This window comes from Pelophylax lessonae (genome assembly GCF_965119305.1).
Source record: "Pelophylax lessonae genome assembly, chromosome: 3".
Lineage (NCBI taxonomy): Eukaryota > Metazoa > Chordata > Amphibia > Anura > Ranidae > Pelophylax > Pelophylax lessonae.
Genome location: NC_138770.1, coordinates 321310315 through 321335928, shown reverse-complemented (window position 1 = coordinate 321335928; position 25614 = coordinate 321310315). Strand labels below are relative to the sequence as shown.

General features: G+C 39.5%; 1 protein-coding gene across 8 annotated transcripts in view; it reads right to left on the bottom strand.

The window, feature by feature from the left end:
* DLGAP2 (DLG associated protein 2) overlaps positions 1 to 25614 on the bottom strand; it is a 1392398-nt gene that overhangs the window by 389303 nt on the left and 977481 nt on the right. For 2 of the 8 annotated variants that reach the window (XM_082249551.1, XM_082249552.1), the window contains one exon: positions 21541 to 21691. The exons of the other annotated variants lie outside the window; for them this stretch is intronic. In XM_082249551.1, coding sequence (XP_082105677.1) covers positions 21541 to 21577 — 37 coding nt within the window. In that variant the 5' untranslated portion in view covers positions 21578 to 21691. The remainder of the gene's footprint in view (positions 1 to 21540; positions 21692 to 25614) is intronic. 8 annotated transcript variants of the gene reach the window in all.

Here is a 25614-nt window from a genome sequence, read left to right as displayed (position 1 = left end):
GCAGGGGAAGTGATGTCACTGTCCCTCCTGGAGTCCTTTCGGTTCCAGGAGAAGACAGAGAGACATCAAAAATGTGAGTTCCACCAAGCAGCACACTGACACACCTCACATAGGCACATTTAACCCCTTAATCACCTCTGATCATCCCCTGATCACCCCCAAACCCCTCACAGTGAACACTATATACAGTGGTATACAGATATTATACTGATCACTGTATAAGTGTCACTTGTGAGCCTAGTTTGCATCTGCGTTAGGCCTAAATAGGGTTAGGGCACCCGCCACCTATCCCCTAGTAAAGTTTTAACCCCTTGATCACCCTCAGTTAACCCCTTTACTCCCTATTACTCTGTGCACTAAATACAGTATATAGGTAAATACTGATCACTGTATTTAGTGTCACTAGTGACCCTAATTTGCACTTGCGCTAAGCCCAGATAGGGTAAGGGCACCCGCCACCTATCCCCTAATAAACTTTTAACCCCTTGATCTCCCCCAGTTAACCCCTTCACTCCCTTTAACACAGTGCACTAATATATACAGTAAATCAGATAACTACTGATCACTGTATTTAGTGTCACTTGTGACCCTAATTTGCACTTGCGCTAGGCCCAAATAGGTTTAGGCCACCCACCATCTATCCCCTATAAAGGTTTAACCCCTTGATCTCCCCCAGTTAACCCCTTCACTGCCCTGTCACAGTGCTCACTATATACAGTGATTACCGATCACTGTATAAGCGTCACGGGTGACACAACTTAGGCTAGTTAGCGTCAGGGTCCCACTACACCACCGTTACTTAGCGTCAGTTAGAGTCAAGTACACTAACACACAAACACCTCCATTACCAGTATAGTGTTTGAACAGATCAATATCTGATCTGATCAGAACTATACTAGCGTCCCCATAATTTAGTGTTCCAAAAACGCAGTGTTTGCACAATCAGCACTGATTCCTGCTAGCACCTGCGTTTAGCCCCCTTGCCCAGACCACCTTACCACCTTAATCAATAGATTACTGACACTTCCAAAAAACACAAATCACACAAAACCGCTGCGTTAGCAGAGTCAGGCCTGATCTCTGCTAGCACTAGCAGTTTTTTTTTTTTGTAGCGACCAAATAGTCCTCGACAACCAGGTGCTTTTATTATCTAGTAGTCGCACTACTGTACCGGTAAATTTAGTTACTAAAATGACAAAACGTTGGTACAGTGGTGAAGAGATCTACAGTATGCTGACCATGTCAAGTGGGAGCGATGGGGAAGCCTCACTGGCAGAATCAGGGTCAGTATACAAACCAGATGACAGCAGCGGCTCCCTGACAGATAGCTCTGACGACAGAGGGGTCCCTGCTAAGGTCAGGCGTACCCGACCCCATTCTGGAGTTGCTGACTTGCAAGAACCGGGAGTTTCTCGTATGCAGCAGAGTGCCAGTACTAGTGTCGCTCACACTTCTCGTGATCTGGCAAGCACGAGCGGCCTAGTACATCCTGGACCTTAAACCAGCACTGCAGTATCACCTGGTGACGTGGCGAGTCACCTAAGTGCAGTTGAAGCTGGTGCGGTGGCTAGCACGAGTAGTGGCCCGCAGCCACCGCGTATCCGAAGACAGGCCCGTAGAGCCCATAGTGTCCTCCCTGAAGCGCTGGCATATCCTAATTGGCAGCCCACAGATTCCACAGCGCCAGTACTTCCCCCATTCACCGCCCAACCCGGAATCCAAGTGGAAACAGCTGGTTTTAATCCCATAAACTTTTTTGAGCTGTTTTTCACTGAAGATCTTTTCAGATCTATTGTGGACCAATCAAATTTGTACGCTCAACAATTCATCGCCGCCAACCCAAATTCACCCCTTGCCAGACCATTCGCCTGAAATCCTATTACGATTCCCGAGTTTAAAATTTTTCTGGGCCTTTCCTTCAACACGGGCATTACAAAAAAGAATGAATTGCGGTGATATTGGTCCACTGACCCAATTCATCAAATGTACGTGTTCTCTGCTGCTATGTCCAGGATTTGATACGAACAAATATTTCGGTTCATGCATTTCAACGACAATGAACTCTGTCGTCCTCGGGGAGACCCTGCATATGATCGGCTCCACAAAATTCGGCCCCTCGTAGACCACTTCAATCAGCGGTTCGCAGCCTTGTTTACCCCCCAACAAGATGTCTGCGTTGACGAGTCCCTGATTAAGTTTACTGGTCGCCTTGCTATCAAACAGTACCTCCCCAGCAAGCGTGCCAGATACGGGGTCAAGTTGTATAAGCTGTGTGACAGGGCCACAGGCTATACAGTTAATTTCCGTGTCTACGAGGGAAAAGATAGCACTGTGAAGCCCCCTAACTGCCCAGGCTACATAGGGAGCAGCGGCAAGATAGTTTGGGACTTGGTGTCACCCTTATTCGGAAAGGGGTACCACTTGTACATGGACAACTTCTATACAAGCGTGCCACTTTTTAGACACCTCTTTCAATTTCAAATTGGCGTTTGTGGCACCATGCGATCTAATCGCCGGGGCTTCCCCCAACGGCTAGTAAATGCCCCACTGAGCTCGGGGGAGAGAGCCTGCTTGAGGTGCGAGGAATTGCTTGCAGTGAAGTGGAGGGACAAACGGAACGTTTTCGTTCTGTCCTCCATTCACCCAGACACGGCAGTCCAAATTACTACGGTCTCCGGTGTTGTTTTTGAAAAGCCCGTCTGTGTCCACGACTATAACCGTAAAATGGGAGGGGTGGACTTCAACGACCAGATGATGGGACCGTACTTAATTGCCCGTAAGGCCAGATGCTGGTACAAAAAAGTGTCTGTATACCTATTTCAATTGGCTATTTACAACGCTTTTGTCTTATACAAAGCGTCTGCCGGAACATTATCCTTCTTTCAATTCCAAGAAGAGATAATCAGAGCCCTCCTGTATCCAGCTGGTGCTCCTGCCCCAATTCCCCAACCAGATGCAGTGAGCCGGCTGCATGAGAGGCATTTTCCGCACTACCTCCCGAGTACCCCTACCCAACGATACCCCCAAAAAAGATGCCGTGTCTGCAGCAAGCGCGGATTTAGGCGTGACACCCGGAATTATTGTCCCGACTGTCCTGACCGACCTGGTCTTTGCCATGGTGACTGTTTCCATCGCTACCACACACTAGTGGATTATTAGCGTAGGGTACAGCACGGCACAGTTTAGGGCACATTTACACAGGGTCTCAAAAGATGTTCGATGGCTATCGTCATTTTGAGAGACCCGAACCTGGAACTCGACGTTTGAAGAAAAAAAAAAAATACATAAAAGCCAAAAATAGTTGTCGTCTCATTTTTTTAATGTACTTTGTTTGTTTTTCTATCTTTTGTGACCTGTTTCTCTTGCAGGTACTCGTCGGCTGCCACGGCATTGATTTTATATATTCTGACACAAACAGTGTTTGCGCTCAGCATATATGGATACCTTGGCTGGCAGCAGCTGTGGTGATTTTCTGATTTCAGCACTGCAGTTAAAATCCTATTTTGGTATACATGGATAGTGTCGTGTATACCCATCATTAAATTCAGTGGGTGGTTGTTTGGGCGGTTAATGATGAGTAATACTACGCATTATTCCTGTGCTGATTTCTGATAGGTTCTCTTTTTTTTCCGTTCAGTCCACAGGCTGCATGAAAAAAAAAAAACCTACACTATATGCTAAACAAGGACCAGCAATGTACTGGTACGTTGCTGGACTTTGAGTGGTTATACCAGGATGATGCCTGCAGATTTAGGCATCATCTTGGTATTGTTTTTTACAGCCAGCAGTCGGCTTACATGTAAAAGCAATCCTAGCGGATAATTGGCCGCTAGACTGCTTTTACATGCAGTGGGAGGGGACTCGCCCCCCCTCCTGCTGCCTTCCGCCGCCTTCCACGGTTTTTCTCAGGCTCTCCTGTCCCACCAGTTAACCCGAGAGTGCAGCTGGTGGTTCAATTATCTTACCATAGAGCTGATTGGAGATGAGAATGGCTCCAATCATCTCTATGGCCTAAGATATCGGAAGCTACGAGCAATTCATGACTTCTGTTTCGCCAGAAATAAACAGCGCCATTGGGAAATTGGGAAAGTATTTTATCACACCAATTTTGGTGTGGTCAGATGCGTTAAGGTCAGAGGAAAGATCTAGAGTCTAAAAGACCCCAATTTTTTTAAAAAAGAGTACCTGTCACTACAGATTGCTATCGTAGGGGACATTTAAATTCACCGTGATAACAATAAAAATGATAAAAAAAAATGAAAGAAAAGGTGTCAAAATAACATGAAATGGAATAGTTTGGAATAGTTTGAGTCCATGGAATAGTTTATATTTTGCCACAAGTTTCGGGAAAATTATTATTTTTATTTTTTTGTTTTTTTACACAAAGTTGTCAGTAAATGATATAATGCTCACACATGCCATGGGTATATGTGAAATGACACCCCAAAATACATTCTGCTGCTTCTCCTGAGTACAGGGATACCCCATGTGTGAGACTTTTTGGCAGTCTAGCCGCTTACAGGACCCGGAAAAACCACTCCCCACCTTCAGGCTTTCTAAGGGCGTAAATTGTTGATCTCACTCCTTACTACCTATCACACTTTTGAAGGCCATGAAATGGCAAGATGGCACAAATCCCCCCCCACAAATGACCCCATTTTGCCAAGTAGACACTCCAATCTATTTGCTGAGAGGCATGGTGAGTATTTTGCATCTCTCATTGTTTTTGGAAAATGAAGAAAAAACAGGAAAATGCATTTTTTTCCTCTTTTTTCAAATTCCAAAACTTTGTGACAAAAACTGAGATCTGCAAAACACCCAACATGCCTCTCTGCAAATAGCTTAGGGTGTCTACTTTCCGAAAAGGGGTCATTTGGGGGGGGGGGGGGGGGTTGTGCTGTCTTGGCATTTCATGGCCTCCGAAACTGTGATATGTAGTCAGGAGTGACATCAACAATTTACGCCCTTGGAAAGCCTGAAAGTGGTGATTGATTTTCTGGGGCCTGTACTCGGCTAGACTGCAAAAAAGTCTCACACATGGGGTATCCCTGTACTCAGGAGAAGCAGCAGAATGTATTTTGGGGTGTCATTTCACATATACCCATGGCATGTGTGAGAAATATATAATTTAGTGACAACTTTGTGTAAAAAAAAATAATAATAATAATAATAATAATAATAATATATTTCCCGGAACTTGTGGCAAAATATAAAATATTCCATGGACTCACCATGCCTCTCAGAAAATAGCTTGGGGTATCTACTTTGCAAAATGGGGTCATTTGGGGGGGTTTTGTGCTATCTTGAAATTTCAGGGCCTCCGAAACTGTGATGGGTAGTGAGAAGTAAAATCAAAAATTTACGCCATTAGAAAACCTAAAGATGGGGATTGATTATCGGGGTCCCGTACACAGCTAGGCTCCCAAAAAGTCTCACACATGGGGTATCCCCATACTCAAGAGAAGCGGCAGAATGTATTTTGGGGTGTCATTCCACATATACCCATGTCATGTATGAGAAATTTATCTTTTAGTGACAACTTTGTGTTAAAAAAAATAAAAAAAAATTGTAATTTTCCCAAAACTTGAGGCAAAATATAAAATATTCCATGGACTCACCATGCCTCTCAGAAAACATCTTGGGGTGTCTACTTTCCAAAATGGGGTCATTTGGGGGGGGAGGTTTGTGGTATCTTGACATTTCAGGGCCTCCTAAACTGTTATAGGTAGTGAGAAAATGCAATGAAAAATGTACGCCCTTTGAAATTCTGATGGTGGGGATTGGTTTTCGAGGTCCCGTACACAGCTAGGCTCCCAAAAAGTCTCACATATGTGGTATCCCTGTACTCAAGAGAAGCAGCAGAATATATTTTGGGGTGTAATTACACATATACCCATGGCATGTGTGAGCAATATATAATTTCAATGACAACTTTGTGTAAAAAAAAAAATTTTTTTTTTGTTATTTTTCAAACACCTGTGACAAAAAAAATGAAATATTCAATGAGCTCAACATGCCTCTCAGAACATTCCTTAGGATGTCTACTTTCCAAAAAGTGGTAATTTGGGGGGGTCTTGTACTGCCCTGCCATTTTAGCACTTCATGAAATGAGCTAGGCAGTCAGAAATTAAAGCTGCGTAAATTTCAGTATTTACACCATAGTTTGTAGACGCTATAACTTTTGCGAAAACCAATAAAAATACGCTCATTGAATTTTTTTTGTCAAAGACATGTAGCTAAATATATTTTGGCCAAAAAAATGACATAAATTGAGTATATTGGATAGATTTTAAAAGACAAAGTTGAAAATGTCATTTTTTTGCAAAATTTTCGCTCTTTTTCTATTAATATCGCAAAAAATAAAAAGCGCAGAGGTGATCAAATACCACCAAAAGAAATCTCTGTTTGTGGGAAAAAAAGGACGTAAATTTTGTTTGGGTACCACATTGCATGACCGCACCATTGTCAGTTAAAGTCGCACAGTGCCGAAGCACAAAAAGTGGCCCAGACGAAAAATCCTCTAGTGGTAAAGTGGTTAAGGTTAAGGGAATGGACAGATTTCTGCATTAAATATAAAAAAGTGTTTTTTTTACGCAAAAATTGCGTTTGGAAAATGTGCGCAAATACCATGTGACAAAAAAAATTGCAACATCCACCATTTTGTTCTGTAGGGCCTCTGCTTTAAAAAAATATATAATGTTTGGGGGTTCAAAGTAATTTTCTTGTAAAAAAAAATATTTTTTCATGTAAACAAAAAGTCACAGAAAAGGCTTGGTTTTCAAGTGGTTAGAAGAGTGGGTGATGTGTTGCTAAAATTGAGCATAAAATGCCAGAACTGTTCAAACACCCCCCAAATTACCCCTTTTTGGAAAGTAGACACCCAAAGCTATTTGCTGAGAGGCATATTGAGTCCATAGAATAGTTTATATTTTGCCACAAGTTTCGGTGAAAATTATTATTTTTTTTTTTTTGTTTTTTTACACAAAGTTGTCAGTAAATGATATAATGCTCACACATGCCATGGGTATATGTGAAATGACACCCCAAAATACATTCTGCTGCTTCTCCTGAGTACAGGGATACCCCATGTGTGAGACTTTTTGGCAGTCTAGCCGCGTACAGGACCCGGAAAACCAATCTGCACCTTCTGGCTTTCTAAGGGCGTAAATTGTTGATCTCACTCCTTACTACCTATCACACATTTGAAGGCCATGAAATGCCAAGATAGCACAAACCCCCCCCCCCCCCCTCCCGCCCCCAAATGACCCCATTTTGCAAAGTAGACACTCCAAGCTATTAGCTGAGAGGCATGATGAGTCCATGGAATAGTTTATATTTTGCCACAAGTTTCGGGAAAATTACCACTAACTGTGGTAATTAGGATTCATGTTAAGGATGACTGAAGGCTATAAAATAAGTTCAACTGCATCCAAAACCTTTTATTTAAATGAAGCAGGGAGAGGTTAGAGCCTTGGTCACATTTTTATTCCAATTTTTGTCCCTTTTTGGACAGATGTTACCCCACTTCCTGTCAGAACAGGAGGTAATGACAATAATTTACATAGAGGACACAGACAAGAAAAACCCACATTTTGAATAGAATGGAAAAGGGCTAACATGGGTGACAATGTTTTTGTTGTTGTCTGTGTCTTCCTAGTTTGATGAAAAATGTCCCCCCTATTTGAAACTTCACAAGCACAGGAAGTGATAGGACATCTCCCCAGTGGGGTCTAAGATAGAAATAAAAACCTTTTATACTGTATATATTCACTGTATAATATATATCAGGAGTAAGGCTTTAAATATGCGGAGGCAGAGGATTACCAATGTGCATTCAACACAAGGGCATTCACTCTAGCAATACACAACTGCAAACATCATCACTTTATTGTATTTTCAGTATTCTTCCACATATAGCCCTTCAGAATAGGAACATTTAATGAAAATATTTTTTCATACAAACAGTAAAATACCTAGTCAGCTGCTTTACTATGGCTTTGTTTTGCCTACTTCCAGAACAACAACACTTCTAGTATAAAAGGAATGGATTCAACCTACCTAACATTTTTTTTATCCTTTGTTCATTTGTTCCTTACTGTGTGTTGGGACTAAAAAAAATAAGGCAAGTATCATACATATGAGTTCTCAATGAAAGGAACTTGCATTATGAAAAATCAGAGACACTTGAAAGCTAAGATCCAATTTAATCCCTTTGACACTAGAGCAATTTTTTACATTTTTTTGTACACGTGTAAAAATCTGCATTTTTGTTCATAAAATGACTTAAAAAGCTTAGAACAAAATATACAGTATTTTCTAAAATCAGAGGCCTTGTAGAATAAAAAGATAGTAGCTGCAATTTTTTATGTTGCAAAACATTTGCTCAGCTATTTATCAAAAGCACATTTTCAGGAAAAAATATAATAAATACATTCTAGGACGTAGGACCGTGACTGCGCTACCATGTCATTTCCGGCTCCCGGTGGAACGCAGATGGAACGCGGAAGGTGTTCCTAACCCGGAGACTGCGATTGTAACCCTGACATGCCCTGATATTGCTTTTTACCATGTAAGTGCATCCATCTTTAATGATTAATCATTTATCTATATGTACTTCACCATTTGAGCCCCCTCTTTCCTTTTTGGGTACGCTGTGTGGGAGTCCATCCCCAAGTTTAGTGTTATTAACCACTTGCCTACAGGGCACTTTTACCCCCTTCCTGCCCAGGCCAATTTTCAGCTTTCAGCGCTCTCACGCTTTGAATGACAATTGCGCGGTCATACTACACTGTACCCATATGAAATTGTTATCATTTTTTTCACACAAATAGAGCTTTCTTTTGGTGGTATTTAATCACCTCTGGGTTTTTTATTTCTTACAAACAAAAAGAAAAAGACAGAAAATTTTGAAAAAAAAAGTCTTTCTTATTTTCTGTGAGTAAATTTTGAAAATAAATACATTTTTCTCCTTCACTGATGTGCGCTGATGAGGCGGCACTGATGGGCACTGATAGGCTGCACTGATGGGCACTGATGAGGTGGCACTTATGGGCACTGATGGGGTGGCACTTATGGGCACTGATGAGGTGGCACTGATAAAGAGGTACTAATATGCCCCACTGTTGAACACTGATAGGTGGCAATGATAGGCGGCACTGATGAGCACTGATAGGTGGCACTGATAGGTGGCACTGCTGGGCACTGAGAGGTGGCACTGCTGGGCACTGAGAGGCGGCACTGACGGGTGGCACTGATGGACAATGAGAGGCAGCACTGATGGGCACTGAGAGGCGGCACTGATGGACACTGATGGACACTGACGGGTGGCACTTATGGGCGGCACTGATAAGCACTGATGGGCAGCACCATCAGTGCCCACACTCAGTGCCCATAGTGCTGCTAGTCAGTGCCCATCAGTGCCTAGATGAGCAGGCACTGATGGGCACTGACTGGCAGCACTATGGGCACTGAGTGTGGGCACTGATGGCGGGCACTGTGGGCAGTTATGGCATTTTTTTCCCTCTTGTGTAATCAGGGCACTGGTGATCAGTGCCCTGATTACATTTCTCTGTGTCCCCTTACCGCTAATCGGCTCTCCTCTTCCTCACACTGCAGTCTCTGTGTGAGGAAGGAGAGCTGGCGATGAGAGATGATCTCATATGTTTACATTTGAGATCATCTCTCATTGCACGTTCCGATCACGTGGTAAATGACCGCTGTGATTGGCCATTCACCACGATCTGTGATTGGCTGTGTCCAAGGGACACGGCCGACACAGATCTTCCCCGATGCGCGCTCGCGGGAGCGCGCGGGAGCGCGCGGGGAGCCTGTTACTGGGAGGCCATATAAAGACGGCCTCCCAGAAATTAGAGCCCGCGCTTTAGCCGTCTTTCGGCTATAGCGCGGGCGGGAGGAGGTTAAAGGAGGAGTCGTTTTGGAGTTCCTTGGATATATTGAAGTTGGTGCTTATTCTGGTATCTGGTGTCTGATGTCCTGTATCCGCTTAAGCTGACCCCCTATAACTTAAGGGGTGAACTCCATCCGGTAAGCTTGTATACACACCGGGTGTCCCTGCTTTCTGGTGGAGGTGTATATAGCTATCAAGTGTCTATAACATTGAGACCATTTCCTTTTCGGATATTCATTGCCATCACCATGGACTTTTATTTATGATATTTATGATTAATGGACTTTCTGATCAACTTTGTCTCACCATATTTATCTATTTATATACCAATCTACATTTTGCACATACAGTATATATTTATTTATTGATATATATTTATCTTTGCACATAAGTTTCATGTTTGCACTAGTGTTTATTTGAGCGCAATCTTATATTTAGTAATATTTATTCATTTTTCTAAATACATTTTAGTGCACACAAACACAATATAATACTCATACCTGGAACAGCCTCTGTTTGGTGCAACTGAACATCACTGCACAGAGGCAATTCCAGGCGGTTATATAAAGTGTCACAGTTGGCTATGGAGAGGAGAGGTACCCCTATTCTTCAAAGTGTGTTGCTACATGCGCTTCCAATAGTGCTATCTGGTGAGTGTTTAATTTACCAGAGATGGTGAGGGTTTATTTGCCTGAAGGTCTGTACACATATGGTTGGTGGGGGCATGCGAATTGGAGGAGACTTTGCACTACAGTACAGTTGTTAGACATATCACACACTTTGGACTTTTGAGTTTTGTCCTTTCTGACTTTTATTATATATACAATTCTGGTTACATATGGTATTTATGATGAATGTTTAGTTATATGCACTATTGATTTTGATTTTTAATTATTTATTCACGTTGCACTTTAATATTACATGTGAGTGTGAATTCTTTATACATGTAATATTCATTTGAACTTGTTGACAAGTTTTTTATGTGGTCTATTCACATAATATATATATTTAAATACTGAGAGGCAACACAAATTAGAATATATTGTTTTTCTTAAAAGGTAACTCCACTTTTGTGGGGGGAAAAATAGCAAATAAAAATATATATATATATATAATTGCATATGCAATTGCAACAAAAGTCATATTGTAATTAAATGTTATTAAAAAATGACTTCTCCTTTTCAATCTGCAGTGCTGTAATTTTCTGTAAAATGTAATGCAATATGGCTACCTGGAGCTGTTCTGTACACAGAATATGTACAGAAGGCCTCCTTCAGAAACATAATTTCCTGCTTGTGAGATTCTGTCACTTCTGGTTTCAGAGCCGTCCTTTCTTAGCTAGTACAGCTCATTCTGGGCAGAGGAGATCAGGGAATGGTTATTTCTCAGGCTCCTCTTGTCTGTTATTTTGAAGCACTCTTATGTGGTCCTGGACTCCTGGTAAGAGTGGCAGAGCCCGGGAACCACACAGGGGATGGCTATGGCAGCCATCAGCTTGTGCTTTACCCTTAACTCTTTGGATGTACCATGTACATTCGAAGAAGTGAACTAGTTAGGAAAGTATAGGAAAATTGGTTATGGGAAGAGAAGTGGATCTTTTAACATAGTTCCTGGGCATTTTTGTATTTCGTTACTGAAGAATTGATTATCCCTATTTAGATCATTGTTCTGGTCTCTGGCTTCTTCGTTTACATGACTGGAATCAATGTGTAAAAAACTGTTAACCAATAGCAATCCATCAAAAATCATTTTATATTGTTTTGATAATACTTAATTTATGAACACGGAAATCTGATTGGTTGTTGTCAGTTAGCTGTCATTGTAGTCTTACTCATTGATATCTATTTCTGGAACGCATACATTCTATTGTTTTACGAAAAAAGAAAAACAACATTTCTTTTCCAAATTACATACAGCATTTGAATTACATGCAGTATTCTAGTATTTTCTGCAATACCTCTACAAAGTAAGGATATTGTCGAACTAAAACAATTCTAAAAATAGGTATTCTGACCATGAGATTTATTAACCCAAGGGGAATAGATAGAATAAAACAAAGGAAATATAGCAGTACTAGCTGTATTGTTGATAAGCATGTAGTGATGAGAGAAACAAGGGAAATCAACTAGTAGGAGACAGATGTTTGAATCAAAGTTATATGCATTGCTGCATTTGAAAGTCTAGTTGCCCTAGGCATGTGCAAATGCCTACCCCCCTTACATGCAAACTCTACTTTTGTTTAAAATCTATTTTTCTGTTGATAGTAAGCAGAGGTTCCAAACAAAATGTATGTTTGGGAATTTCAAAGCAAATATGAGGAGGTATTGTTGAGGACTTTACAGTTTATAACTTGAATTTTGGAATTGCATTTTAATTTGATCAAATTAAACAAACTTCATCTTTAAATATTGTACATCTATTGCTGTATCAGCTATAACAGCCTAGTAGTAGGTCAACCCCATAGTCTCTTCTTCAATAAAATATTCTTACCAGCCCGCTTGCAAACTTCTTTTGAATGTACACTGAGCCTCAATGCCAGGGTGGAAAAACTCACACGCATATGTATTTCATCATCCCAGCTTAGCCAATCAAGGCTGCTGAAGATACAAAACTGGGAAGAAGACCAGGAGAAGATGTTCAAACAGTCAAGGGAACTCATGAATGGTGAATTAATGGAGTAAAGGTAAGTACCACCATTCAGTTACTAGAGAATTTATTATGCCTGTTTAGATAATTTTTCTGGTCTTTGGCCTCTTCATTAATATGGCAGGAATAAAAAAAAAAAAAAAAAACATACTTTATCTCTAAATATTGTACATCTATTGTTGCATCAGCTATATTAACAAAGAACAGAAGTGATGGCAGTTGTTTCACACTGCAGATTATATTTACAGACTGGCAGATGCATAAGACGATCTAAGGCTCCGTTCACATGTAGGCGTTTTGGGGCGTTTTTGGGGCGTTTTTCTGCTCTAGGATCAGCTCTCAAAACGCCCAACAAGACAAATCCTATTCATTTCAATGGCCCCTGTTCACATCTGAGCGTTTTGAAGCTGTATACAAAACGCCCAACGCTCAAAAAAGTACATGAGCTTCTTTTTGGGCAGATTACAGGCGTTTTCCATTGATCTCTATTGAATCTAAAAACGCCTGCACAAAAATCGCGGTAAAAATCGCGGTAAAATCGCGGTAAAAAACGCCGCAAAAATCGCGGTAAAATCGCGGTAAAAAACGCGCGAAAAACGCTACGCTCAGGTGTGAATGTAGCCTAAGAGTTTGATAAATGTTAATTTGTTATCATTAAATATCTTTTTATTATGATGCTTGTTAATCAGTCTACATTGCTCACTTGCAGCAATATCTATTATATGTAATATGATTTTGCTTTCATCTCAGATCTTAGGCCTTCCTTAATAGTTCAGATTTTCATAATTTAGCTGTTGTACTAAATACTGCTCATTTTAAAAGTTAATAGCAATGTCTACAGAATAATGTGTGAAATAGCATTCAGTGACAGTTATAATGACTGTTAATGATTTTTAAATGCTGACTCAAATGTTAATGTCTAATCGTGCGAATACAGTTATCTATATGTAGCTATCATACATTCCATAAAATAATCCATGTTTGTGTCACTTTTTTTTTTTTTTTTTAATCCTGCATGCTTTTCTTAACATAATGAATTATAAATGTTACCTTCCACTTTCACCCAATTTCCACATCATTTTTTTTTATAATGCCAGTCACCAGGTGGTAGTGTGTAAATGCAATCAAGCAGAAGAGGCTGAATAATTTTTATTCCTCTCTTGTTCCATTTTAGTCATGCTATTCAATATCATACTTCTAAAAACACTGCTATCAGGGAAAATCCAGCATGTCCCATATTGGGCCGTACCTCTCTAAATGGTCTGTGAGCAGAAAGATGCATACATTCATCTGAAAAAAACTTAGAATTGCTGGATAGCTAGTTTGCGTTCAGTAGTCAATAGTCATTGACTCCAGATAATATTTCAGTAGACTATGCTTGATTTTACAGATATCTGTTAGTGGCCTCAAACATAACTACTGTACCAAGATCAATGAAAACAGACATTACACACTGTATAATAAGCTTTTAAACTATTTAGAAAACTTTGCATGTACTCAGACAAATTGTATTTGTGACTTTTATTAAACTTACCTGCTCTGTGCAGTGGTTTTGCCCAGTTCCTCCTCTTTCCGGGTCCTCATCAGAACTCCTGGCCTCTCCCTCCTGCTGACCAAGCTGCTCCTCAAGCAGCTTGCTATGGGGCACCCAAGCGGAGCTGCTGCTCTGTGTGTCCTTTCAGACACAGAGCTGCAACTCGGCCCTGCCCCCCCTCTCTCCTGATAGGCTCACTGACTTTGATTGACAATGGCACCCACTGCTGTCTCAGCCAATGAGGAGGGAGAGTCTCCAGACAGACGAGGTTCTCGTACAACATCACTGGATCGAGATGGAGTTTAGGTAAGTATTGGGAAGGTTGAGGAGGGCTACTGCACACAAAAGGTTTTTTTTTTTAGCTCAATGCATAGAATGCATTAAGATAAAAAAAAATCTTCTGCCTTTAGAACCACTTTATTTTAACTAATGCTATTAACCTATACTGTAAGCCATAATGTATAGATCAGCCTTTCTCAACCTTTAAAATAACTTTCCAGTCTTAGGGAACCCCTGTTACAAATTACTATATCTACAACTCCAGATAAATTTGTGTGATGGTCAGTGGGAAAAATGCTCCTTACACTTGTGGCCATGGGGAAGAATTACACCCTTACAGTTAGCTAAAAAGATTATTAGTGTCAGTGGGAACTTATCTGAGAGGCAGAAATTGCTCATTGCTCAAGGAACCCCTAGCAACCTGTGGAGGAACCCTATGGTTCCCTGGTTGAAAAACCCTGGTATAGATTAATACCGTTATGCATCAAAACAGGGTACTTTGTAGTTCTGCACATTAAAAAGACAGCCTTATGATTACAATATGCACATCCTTTACAATAGTTTCAATTAGCAAAGCGAACAAACCAGGATAATAATGCTTAGTAGAAAAAAAAAAAAAAAAGAATGACCATTATTTTTAGTTGAACCCAATAAGATTTAAAAATTAGAGTCACATGGCTAAAATAAAGATACTTAAGGAGATCTGTAACCTCTATATCAGGCCATCTTATAAAGTTTGCTTGTGAGGCCCTAGTCTAATCCCCTTTTGTTCCATTCATGTGTGCTTCTTTAAAAAAGTAAACCCTGGTATATAAGCATGCCTAGGCACTCCTATGTCTATAGCCCTATATATCTGCAGTGTGAGATTTAAGGTGCTGCTGCCCTGTCTATTAGTTTTAGGAGCTTTGGAGTGAGATTTAGTGATGTTGAAGATTTACTGTTTACTGTTCTCCTTTCAAAAGGCTTTTTTTTTTAAATAACTTAAACTGTAACTAATGTCAACCTTTTTTTTAGTTTTGAGAGAGGGATTACATTGCTTGTCAGTTTTTATTGCTGTCAGTGCCCCTGTTAACCGTTAAGGAGATTCACCCCACTATCTGTTCTGTTTACCATTATTATGAAAGTGAAAGAAAATCCCACATTTTGGGGTTTCCCCCAGAAAAGTAATAAATGGGAAATCTTCCAATGGGAATGCAAGTTCTAATGAGCTGGGGTCCCCAGGAAATACTGTTAATTTGCAGGGATTTCCTCTCACTTCCTGTTTGGCTATGGGGCAAGAAGTGAATGGAAAGCTCTGCAATGGGACTCAACTGGCAAAAAAAAAAAAAAAAAAGTCTAACAGGGGTTATAAACCTCCCTTATTCTATCCAAAATGAAAAAAAAAAAAAACGTTTGGCTATAGTTCTACTTTAAGCAGACACCCACCCTGTCTGCAAAGCAAACTGCTAAATACACAGATGAGGGGGGTGCCCAGGCCTAGTTCTGGCATATTTTACCAGAAGTACTCCACAGTTCTCATTCCTCATTTAGAGTGGTTGTTTAACTGCTTCAAGATTTGGACTGTTTCACCCCATACCTGCCCAGGCCATTTCTCGGGTTTTCAGTGCTGTCACACTTTAAATGACAATTACTCAGTCATGCAACACTGTACCCAAATTATTATTTTTGGAGACAGATAGAGCTTTCTTTTGGTCGTATATAACCATCATTGGGTTCTTTATTTTTTTCTATATAAGAAAGATATAATAAATATTTAGAAAAAAAAAAGTGTTTTTCTTAGTTCTTAGTATAAAATTTTGCAAATAAATAATCTTTCTTCATAAATTTAGGCCAAATGTATTCTGCTACAATTCTGTGGTAAACCTAAACCCAAATCAGTGCATATTTTTTAGTCTGTGTGAAAGTTATAGAGTCTACAAACTATATATATACAGGGAGTGCAGAATTATTAGGCAAATGAGTATTTTGACCACATCATCCTCTTTATGCATGTTGTCTTACTCCAAGCTGTATAGGCTCGAAAGCCTACTACCAATTAAGCATATTAGGTGATGTGCATCTCTGTAATGAGAAGGGGTGTGGTCTAATGACATCAACACCCTATATCAGGTGTGCATAATTATTAGGCAACTTCCTTTCCTTGGGCAAAATGGGTCAAAAGAAGGACTTGACAGGCTCAGAAAAGTCAAAAATAGTGAGATATCTTGCAGAGGGATGCAGCACTCTTAAAATTGCAAAGCTTCTGAAGCGTGATCATCGAACAATCAAGCATTTCATTCAAAATAGTCAACAGGGTCGCAAGAAGCGTGTGGAAAAACCAAGGCGCAAAATAACAGCCCATGAACTGAGAAAAGTCAAGCGTGCAGCTGCCAAGATGCCACTTGCCACCAGTTTGGCCATATTTCAGAGCTGCAACATCACTGGAGTGCCCAAAAGCACAAGGTGTGCAATACTCAGAGACATGGCCAAGGTAAGAAAGGCTGAAAGACGACCACCAGTGAACAAGACACACAAGCTGAAACGTCAAGACTGGGCCAAGAAATATCTCAAGACTGATTTTTCAAAGGTTTTATGGACTGATGAAATGAGAGTGAGTCTTGATGGGCCAGATGGATGGGCCCGTGGCTGGATTAGTAAAGGGCAGAGAGCTCCAGTCCGACTCAGTCGCCAGCAAGGTGGAGGTGGAGTACTGGTTTGGGCTGGTATCATCAAAGATGAGCTTGTGGGGCCTTTTTGGGTTGAGGATGGAGTCAAGCTCAACTCCCAGTCCTACTGCCAGTTTCTGGAAGACACCTTCTTCAAGCAGTGGTACAGGAAGAAGTCTGCATCCTTCAAGAAAAACATGATTTTCATGCAGGGCAATGCTCCATGACACGCGTCCAAGTACTCCACAGCGTCGCTGGCAAGAAAGGGTATAAAAGAAGAAAAGCTAATGACATGGCCTCCTTGTTCACCTGATCTGAACCCATTGAGAACCTGTGGTCCATCATCAAATGTGAGATTTACAAGGAGGGAAAACAGTACACCTCTCTGAACAGTGTCTGGGAGGCTGTGGTTGCTGCTGCACGCAATGTTGATGGTGAACAGATCAAAACACTGACAGAATCCATGGATGGCAGGCTTTTGAGTGTCCTTGCAAAGAAAGGTGGCTATATTGGTCACTGATTTGTTTTTGTTTTTGAATGTCAGAAATGTATATTTGTGAATGTTGAGATGTTATATTGGTTTCACTGGTAAAAATAAATAATTGAAATGGGTATACTGTATATTTGATTTTTGTTAAGTTGCCTAATAATTATGCACAGTAATAGTCACCTGCACACACAGATACCCCCCTAAAATAGCTAAAACTAAAAACGAACTAAAAACTATTTCCAAAAATAGTCAGCTTTGATATTAATGAGTTTTTTGGGTTCATTGAGAACATGGTTGTTGTTCAATAATAAAATTAATCCTCAAAAATACTCATTTGCCTAATAATTCTGCACTCCCTGTATATATATATATATATGAGTCCCTAAAATGTCAGGACAATACAAATATCCCCCAAATGACCCTTTTTTTGGAAAGGAGACAGTTCAGGGTATCCAGTAAGAGGCCTGGTGAGTTTTTTGGAAGTTGTAAATTTGTGTAAAAATTTTTTGGAATATGAAGATAGAAGATAATTATTTTTTCACAAAGTTGTCATTTTAACAAGTTATTTCTCACACACAGCATAGGAATACTTACAGATATTCTCCAAAACACATTCATCTACTCCTGCTGAGTGTTGTGATACTATGCGTGGGACTTTTTCACAGCCTAGCCACATAGAGAAGTTTCAAATCCAAGAAGCACTTCAGGGGCATAATTACGCATCTAATTTCCTGACTACCTATGACATTTTTGGAGGCCCTAGAGGCCACATTTTGGAAAAGAAACACCCCAAAGAGGCATGGTGAGTCTTTTGAAGACTTCATATATATATATATATATATATATATATATATATATATATATATATATATATATATATATATATATATATTGTTTTTTTTTTTTTTTACACAGCGTTTTCAACGTTTACTCCAAAGCACATTCTTCTGCTCCTCCTGAACGTGTCACTACCACATGTGTGAGCCTTTATCACAGGCTAACTACATAGAGAGGCCCAAAATCCAAGCTGGCTTTCTAGGAGCATAAATTACACATCTAATTTCCTAAAAATCAATCAGATTTTTGGAGGCCCTGGAGCACCAGAATAGTACAAACAGAGAATAAACACTCCTAAGTATTTTTAAGAGGCATAGTGAGTCTTTTGAAGACCTCATTTTTTTGCTACAAGTATTTGAATAATGCAGAAAGAAAATGACAATTCTTTTTTTACACAAAGTTATCATTTTATTAAGATATTTCTCACACACAGCATGGGCATACTCAGAAATGACACCCCAAAACACATTATGCTACTCCTCCAGAGTATGGGGATACTTCCTGTTTGAGACTTTTTCAGTGTTTGGACTGATTATGTACCAGACATTGTATCTTGTGTATCATACAATTTAACCAATTTTATCAAACCAATGTACTGTAATGGCTGCCTCTGTATGAGTGGTCAGGGAATATAGCTTAGTGTAACATCACCTATAGCAGTTCCCATTCCTATAAGCCAAGCAACCCTAGAATACTGGAACATGGTTGTCCCCAGGAATGCAGTGTAACTGGCCAGGAAGTACAGGAGGCTGAAAATGGAAAAACAAAAGAGTTTCTCTGATTCTAGAAGTGCAGTTGTCCATGGGGGATGGCTAGGTCTTTTGTCTCGCATGAACATAGTCAGTTGAATGTGCATGTTCAGGCTTGGTCAGCAAACAGGCAAAGAATTGATCCAGGCAGCAGAAACGTGGTAAATAAATCAAGCCAGAGTCAGTAAAGACAGCAGGCAGAGGCAACACTGCACTAGAGTGGAGATGATCAGGAACACTGTTATTGCCTACACTGGCCTGTTGGCCTGAGGACCAGTGTGGCAGCAATCAGGGACACTGCTGCCGACTCTCACTGGTATTGAGACACTGGGATTGGTATAGTGACAATCAGGAACAAAGTTGTTGGCATACACTGGTTTAGTGACAGTGGGGCTGATGAGGTGATCAGAAAAAATGTTGCTGGCTGCACTGATCTGGTTTGATGGCAATCAGGAACACTTTTTCTAGCTATGAACTGATCTGCATTGCACTGTTTTAGAGTATACCTGGGAACCAGGGTTTGAATTTGAGATATCGATATATGATCCACTTATATTTGTGTATTCACCAATACTATTTATAAAGGACACTAAGGAGGAAGGTTTCAGACTTTGTTTGCACTAGTTATTGGTAATAATATGGATTCACTTATGAATTGCATATACATGTTGCATTTTTAAGATTTTTTTTAGTTTATGGGACTATATTGCGATATTGTGATTTTGCGATTGAGCCATTCAGTTGCGACTTTTTTTTTCACAGTACACTATTTACCAAGGACACTAAAGAGGAAGATTTTAGACTTTGTTTGCAGTTTACAACAAAATAATTTTACTGACACTACTAAGGGCATTAGGCACAACAACACACACTCTCATTATTTCATTCAGGAATACAAGCATATAATTAAACATAAAAGCTTTCTACTTTTTATGGCTGAATTATGTATGTAAAACAAAGTGTGCTGTGCAATGTATTACAAAATAAGCTTTCTTCACTGTCTACATAATTCTTTCTGTAAAACAAAAAAAGTACTTGCATCTGTGCTCTGAACAATTACACTATTAAAAATGTTACACTAATCTAAAATAATTTTGTTTTTACTAGAATAATCAAAATAGTTGGTTTGTAAGTTTAAGCCCCCATTCACATTAGGTCGCTCCGACTTCGGGGGCGACCTGTGAAGTCGCGTGCAGCTCGACTTGCACGGACTTCACATAATGGAAGTCAATGCAAGTCGCCTCCAGGTCGCCCTGAAGTAGTACAGGACCCTTCTTCTAAGTCCGAGCAACTTGTGTCGCTCCTATTAGAATGGCTCCTGTACTACACAGTGGGAGCGGGAGGACCGCGACTTGTCAGGCTGACAAGTCGCCTGACAAGTCGCGGCAGTGTGAATGGACTTTAAGTCCACATTGCCATGTTTTATTATTTTATTCAATATTTGCATTTAGAATTAATTATTTTTGTAAAAAATCTATACAACAGATTTGTTGCTATTCAGTTTCCTTGATTCAAGCTTTTAAATGACCTTGATTCAAAATGATTACATTTGTACATTAGTGGAATTTGTACATTCACTCTTTATAACAGTCAGTCACCATACATGGCTTTTAACTGTATCTACCTACATGTTGAGGTTTTAGACGTTATAAATACATTATGACACAGTATAACTTATTATTTCACTAAACACAAGTTATCTATTTCTTTTAATTTTATATACCTCTACAGTGTTATATATATATTTTATATAAATATCTCATTATCAGCCATGCCTTATTCCAAAAAAATGTATTGAATGCATAAAAAATGTTAAATGTTAAATGTGATTTGTAAATGAATTTGTACCAATGTAAACAATAAAAGATGCAATTTAAGAAATACTGCCTTTCTCTCAAATATGGTATGCTTGAGATTCACATTTTTTATTTCCTCCCAGTAAATATTACGGATTATTATTTTTATTTATTTTTTACTCTCTTGAGTACAGCAAGTGTTTAGATTGTGTTAAATTAAAGGATAGGTGCATTTTTAACAAAACCTTTTGGATTCAGTTCCTCTTTTTACTTCCACAACATATTATAAGAACCACGTACCACAAAATAAAAGCCAAGTTTATATTGCTTGGCCTGGCCAGTGCAGAAATCCTCTCCTCTGGCACACCCATTTTAGATGTCAGTGCATGTGTCAGTCCTGGTCATCCAGAAAAATGTGTGTCTGTCTTTAGCTCATTACTTCTGTCTAAGGTAGCCCAATATTTTTTTACAGCTAGCTTTGAACATGCATTAAACTTCACAGAAATTTATGGTACATGGTTCTGTTCATAAATCTGCTACAGAGAAGAGTTGGACTAAATCTTGAGAGTTGTATTAATAATGCAACTATCATTTAAAAACATTTTTTCACAAAAACACTCAGCATTTGTGACCCACAGTCACAATATTCATACTGACCTTCGGACTTCTTCCTCCAAGAAAGTTTTCTATCCATTTCAGTATATATCCCTCAAAGCCATATTTGTTAATATTCCTGTATGGTGTCAAATGCCTTTTGGAAGTCCAGATAAAGTCCACTGCCTCCCTCCCATTTGCTCTCTATGTTGCGCTGTCGAAGAATTAAATTATATTTGTTAGATAATATTTTGCTAGACAGTCTCTCTTTCCTGACTTGTATATGTGTTAAATAAAACAACACTGTAGTTTAGATAGCAAATTTTTACTTGCATTAACCTGTATTCATTTTGCTAGCACAATGATGACTTCCTTAAATTGTACTAAAATTCAACTACGCTATAAAATATTTATTAGCACCTGCAAGTGCACATCTTTAAACTGAAACACATGGTTGTTTTAAAACATGTAATGAGTGTATATGTTATAATTGCACAGTGGTAATTGTTTACTGAGGCAGCTAAATCTTAAACAAATCTTTTTATCCATAAGATTTTTCATTAATAATGCAACCTAAGGCAGCTGATAAAAATACATAATTTGTAATATATGTCATATATATATATATATGCTAAATACATATATACGAGGGGTCTTCAAAATGTTTCTGCATATTATAGCGTTTAAAAAAGTGGAGAAACCTTTTAAAGACCCTCGTATTAAGGGGGAAAGACATGACTCGTGATAGCAGTGATAAAACATAAGATGGGGACACCCAAGAACATGCCAAGAATGTTTGTCCTGCACTTTTTTTCACTATTGCAGCAAACACAGGTTCAGTGGAAGAGGACAGCAAGTCAATTGTATAAAACGATCAAAACATATATTCATCCAAGCCACTAACCAAATTTAGGTCAGTTTCTGACTAACAGGAAGCTCCAACGGGTTCCCCATAATGAACAGGCAGCTCTTTTTTTGCATTCTTTCAGCAGTTAGGCTTTTCACCCAGCATAAGGCTCTCACAGCAGAGAGAATAGAAGAAAGAGAGCCTTGAGACTCAAGCAGCTCATATATAATGGCCAGTGGACAGCTGAGACAAGAGGTTGGATAACAAGTAAGATGTGGACCTAGTAATAGAGGCATTATCCCACTCAAGGCTCTACAAAGCCTCTGGGTTCCTGGACACAGAACCTAAAATGTTTGTTTTCTCCATATCAAACACAAACCTAGAGTCCCTCTCCATATGTAGGTGAGAAACCTAGGTAACACCTAGGTAACACAAACTCTATGTCCACAATCCTGCCAGTGGCTCACAATACACACACACAAAATACTGTATGTATTTACTGAAATCGTTTTCATATATTTCTGCGTATCTAAAACACATGTTTGCAACTCCTCCCCCTTGTACCCAAGGATTATAATATTACTTCAAGGTTACAGCAAACAATGAGCTCAAGACCACTTTCTATTTAGTTACCCGAGTTAGATCTGTTACTAAGGTGCTGGGGAGACAGCCACAGTCTAAGGTAAACAAAGGATTTACTGATCCCCTAATCTCATTTTCCCATCTCCCCTGCACAGAGTTAAAAAATAGCTGTATGGAGAAGTATAAAATTCAGATTTCACAATAGTACACCTTAACGCTGGCCATAGACTGTTCAAATCTCAGGCGGTTCAACCAGGATTGGCTGAGATTTGAACCATATATGGGCAGACTGATTGGCTCGGCCAGCCTGTTGGATTTTTTTATGTGATAATTACCAGTGGCTAAAGCGTTACCCCCAGCAGAGGGCACAATTGCTCCGCAGGAGGGATTTCCCCATCAACACTAACTGATCAAATGATTTTCTTTCCTGCTACCTAAGGAGGATGTTGCAATTGTTAAACTATATTTATAAAAATAGTGGTACATTTTACAGATAATGAACATGTTAGAAAATATGTATGTAAGCTCTCTCCCTATTCCCCTGCGGCCACTGGCCACTCTGTCCTCCAGATTGGAAATGCACCCTGCCCTGATTGGGTAGCAGGGATGCGCCCCCTCTGACAGCACCCCAGCTTCTAGACAATGGTTAGACCATATATAAATAAAGGAAAAAAGGGTGTGCTAACCATAAACAAAGGTAGAGGCAGCACTAGAAATGATAAATCGGATATGTGAATGAAAAAGATAGTGCGCTTAAAAATTACATGAATAAACAAACATGATGTGAACAAAATACAAGTGAAATAAATATTCAAATGCAAATCACCAAATAAAATTAGTGACAAAATAAAGTCTCTCAAATGAATGAAAACAGTGACTCCTTCAACTTCAGAGGAAAGGTGATGTAAAAAAAACAGTAATGAAGTGATGTGGTCAAAAGTTCAAATAGGATGTACACCAGGTGATAATCCTGTGCATTTAGGTGGCCCCTTACCACAGTAAAATCAAGTGACAACTTATCTCTCACGGTGGCAGTGAATTAAGCCAGTGACACCCAATAGTAGCAATAACTTCTTACCAGATAGTAGGGAGGTTGGAGCTTTAAACTGGTGGTAAACCAACTTTTTAGTTGGCCTAGGTTGGTTTACCTGCCACTGATTCAAATGAGATGCACGTGCACAAGGAGCGGATAGGTTTTGGAGAGCTATTTATTGGGAGTCCAGTTTATGCATCTTCGGCCACAGGCTATCTGTCCACCAGTTTAAAGCTCCATCCTCTCTACCATCTGGTAAGAAGTTATTGCTACCATTAAGTGTCACTGGCTTAATTCACTGCCACCATGAGAGATAAAGTTGTCACTTGATTTTTACTGCAGTAAGGGGCCACCTATATGCACAGGATTATCACCTGGTGTACATCCTATTTAAACTTTTGACCACATCATTTCATCACTTCATTACTGGGTTTTTTTCATCACCTTACCTCTGAAGTTCAATGGATAGCTCATGTTGCCTTGCCTTCTCCCTCCTGATCTGCCATGCTGCTGTTGCACTGTATATGAGCATCTCAAGCCCAAAACATTCCACAGCTTCCTGGCTCCCTATTTGTACTCCTGTTAGTCCACCTGCCTTGGATTCTACTGTGCTGACCCTTATTCAGATTACTAACTACTTTTTTTGGATTGTTGTCAGCCTTAATCTTGCACTGGTCAATGGATTATGCATACCTTCTGCTCACCCAGAGCTCAAAACTGTCTTTTGGGTTACACTTGCCCACTGCCACCTATGACCTTCAGAAATGTTTACTGGATCATGCTTGCCCACCTGCCCTGGCCCTGAATTGTCACACAGATGCTCTCCTACAGTAGGGTCCCTGCTTACCAGCCTCAAGACTACATATACCTTTTTTTTGTTAATTTTCCTTTGTGTTGTTTGACCAGAAATTCTAGCATTGTGCACTAAGACCTGAGGGAAATGAAGTATCAGTAGGCCTGCTTGCCTTCAGAGGATGGAAGACGTTAAAGAGGGTTGACTGTCACAAGAGAATAAAATAAAAAGTTACTGTATGTACTCTCTTAATTTTAATTGTAATTTATAGTAAAGTGCATTTCCACTTTTGCTGTCAAATTTGACTGCACTATGTGTTATATGTTCCCATTTCAACAGCACAACTAAAAGTTTTTTGTTTTTTTTTTATTCATTACCTTTAAGATGTTTCTCAAGAAAAGGTGTCATGGCTGACTTTTGAACAATGTCAGAGTGCGTCTGTCCTAAGCTTGTTCTCATTACAATTCATAATAAAGATCTGTCTGCACATTACAGATGGGATTTAATATGGCAAGCACATCTATTCAGCCCCCTCATGAACAAAATCAACTATTAGGATTTTTCCTTACTGGAGGGTCCAGAATAAATCAATTAAAAAGATATGCTGAATTTTTTAAATATTTTTTAAGTTCTACTATGTGAATAGGGACATGGAACAAAATAAAGTAGGTGTTATCCCAATTTGGCTGAAAAAATTGAAAAATACTTTAAGCTACTTTAAATTATAATGGTTTGAGCATTGTTTTTGAAATGTACAATAATTATTTTCATTATTTGTTGGAAAAATGCACATTTAGTTACATTTTTAATACAGTGTAGTTCCAAAATGTTTCTATGCAGAGCATGCTAAGCTGTTAAAGAGAAAAGTGAAATACCAGTTCA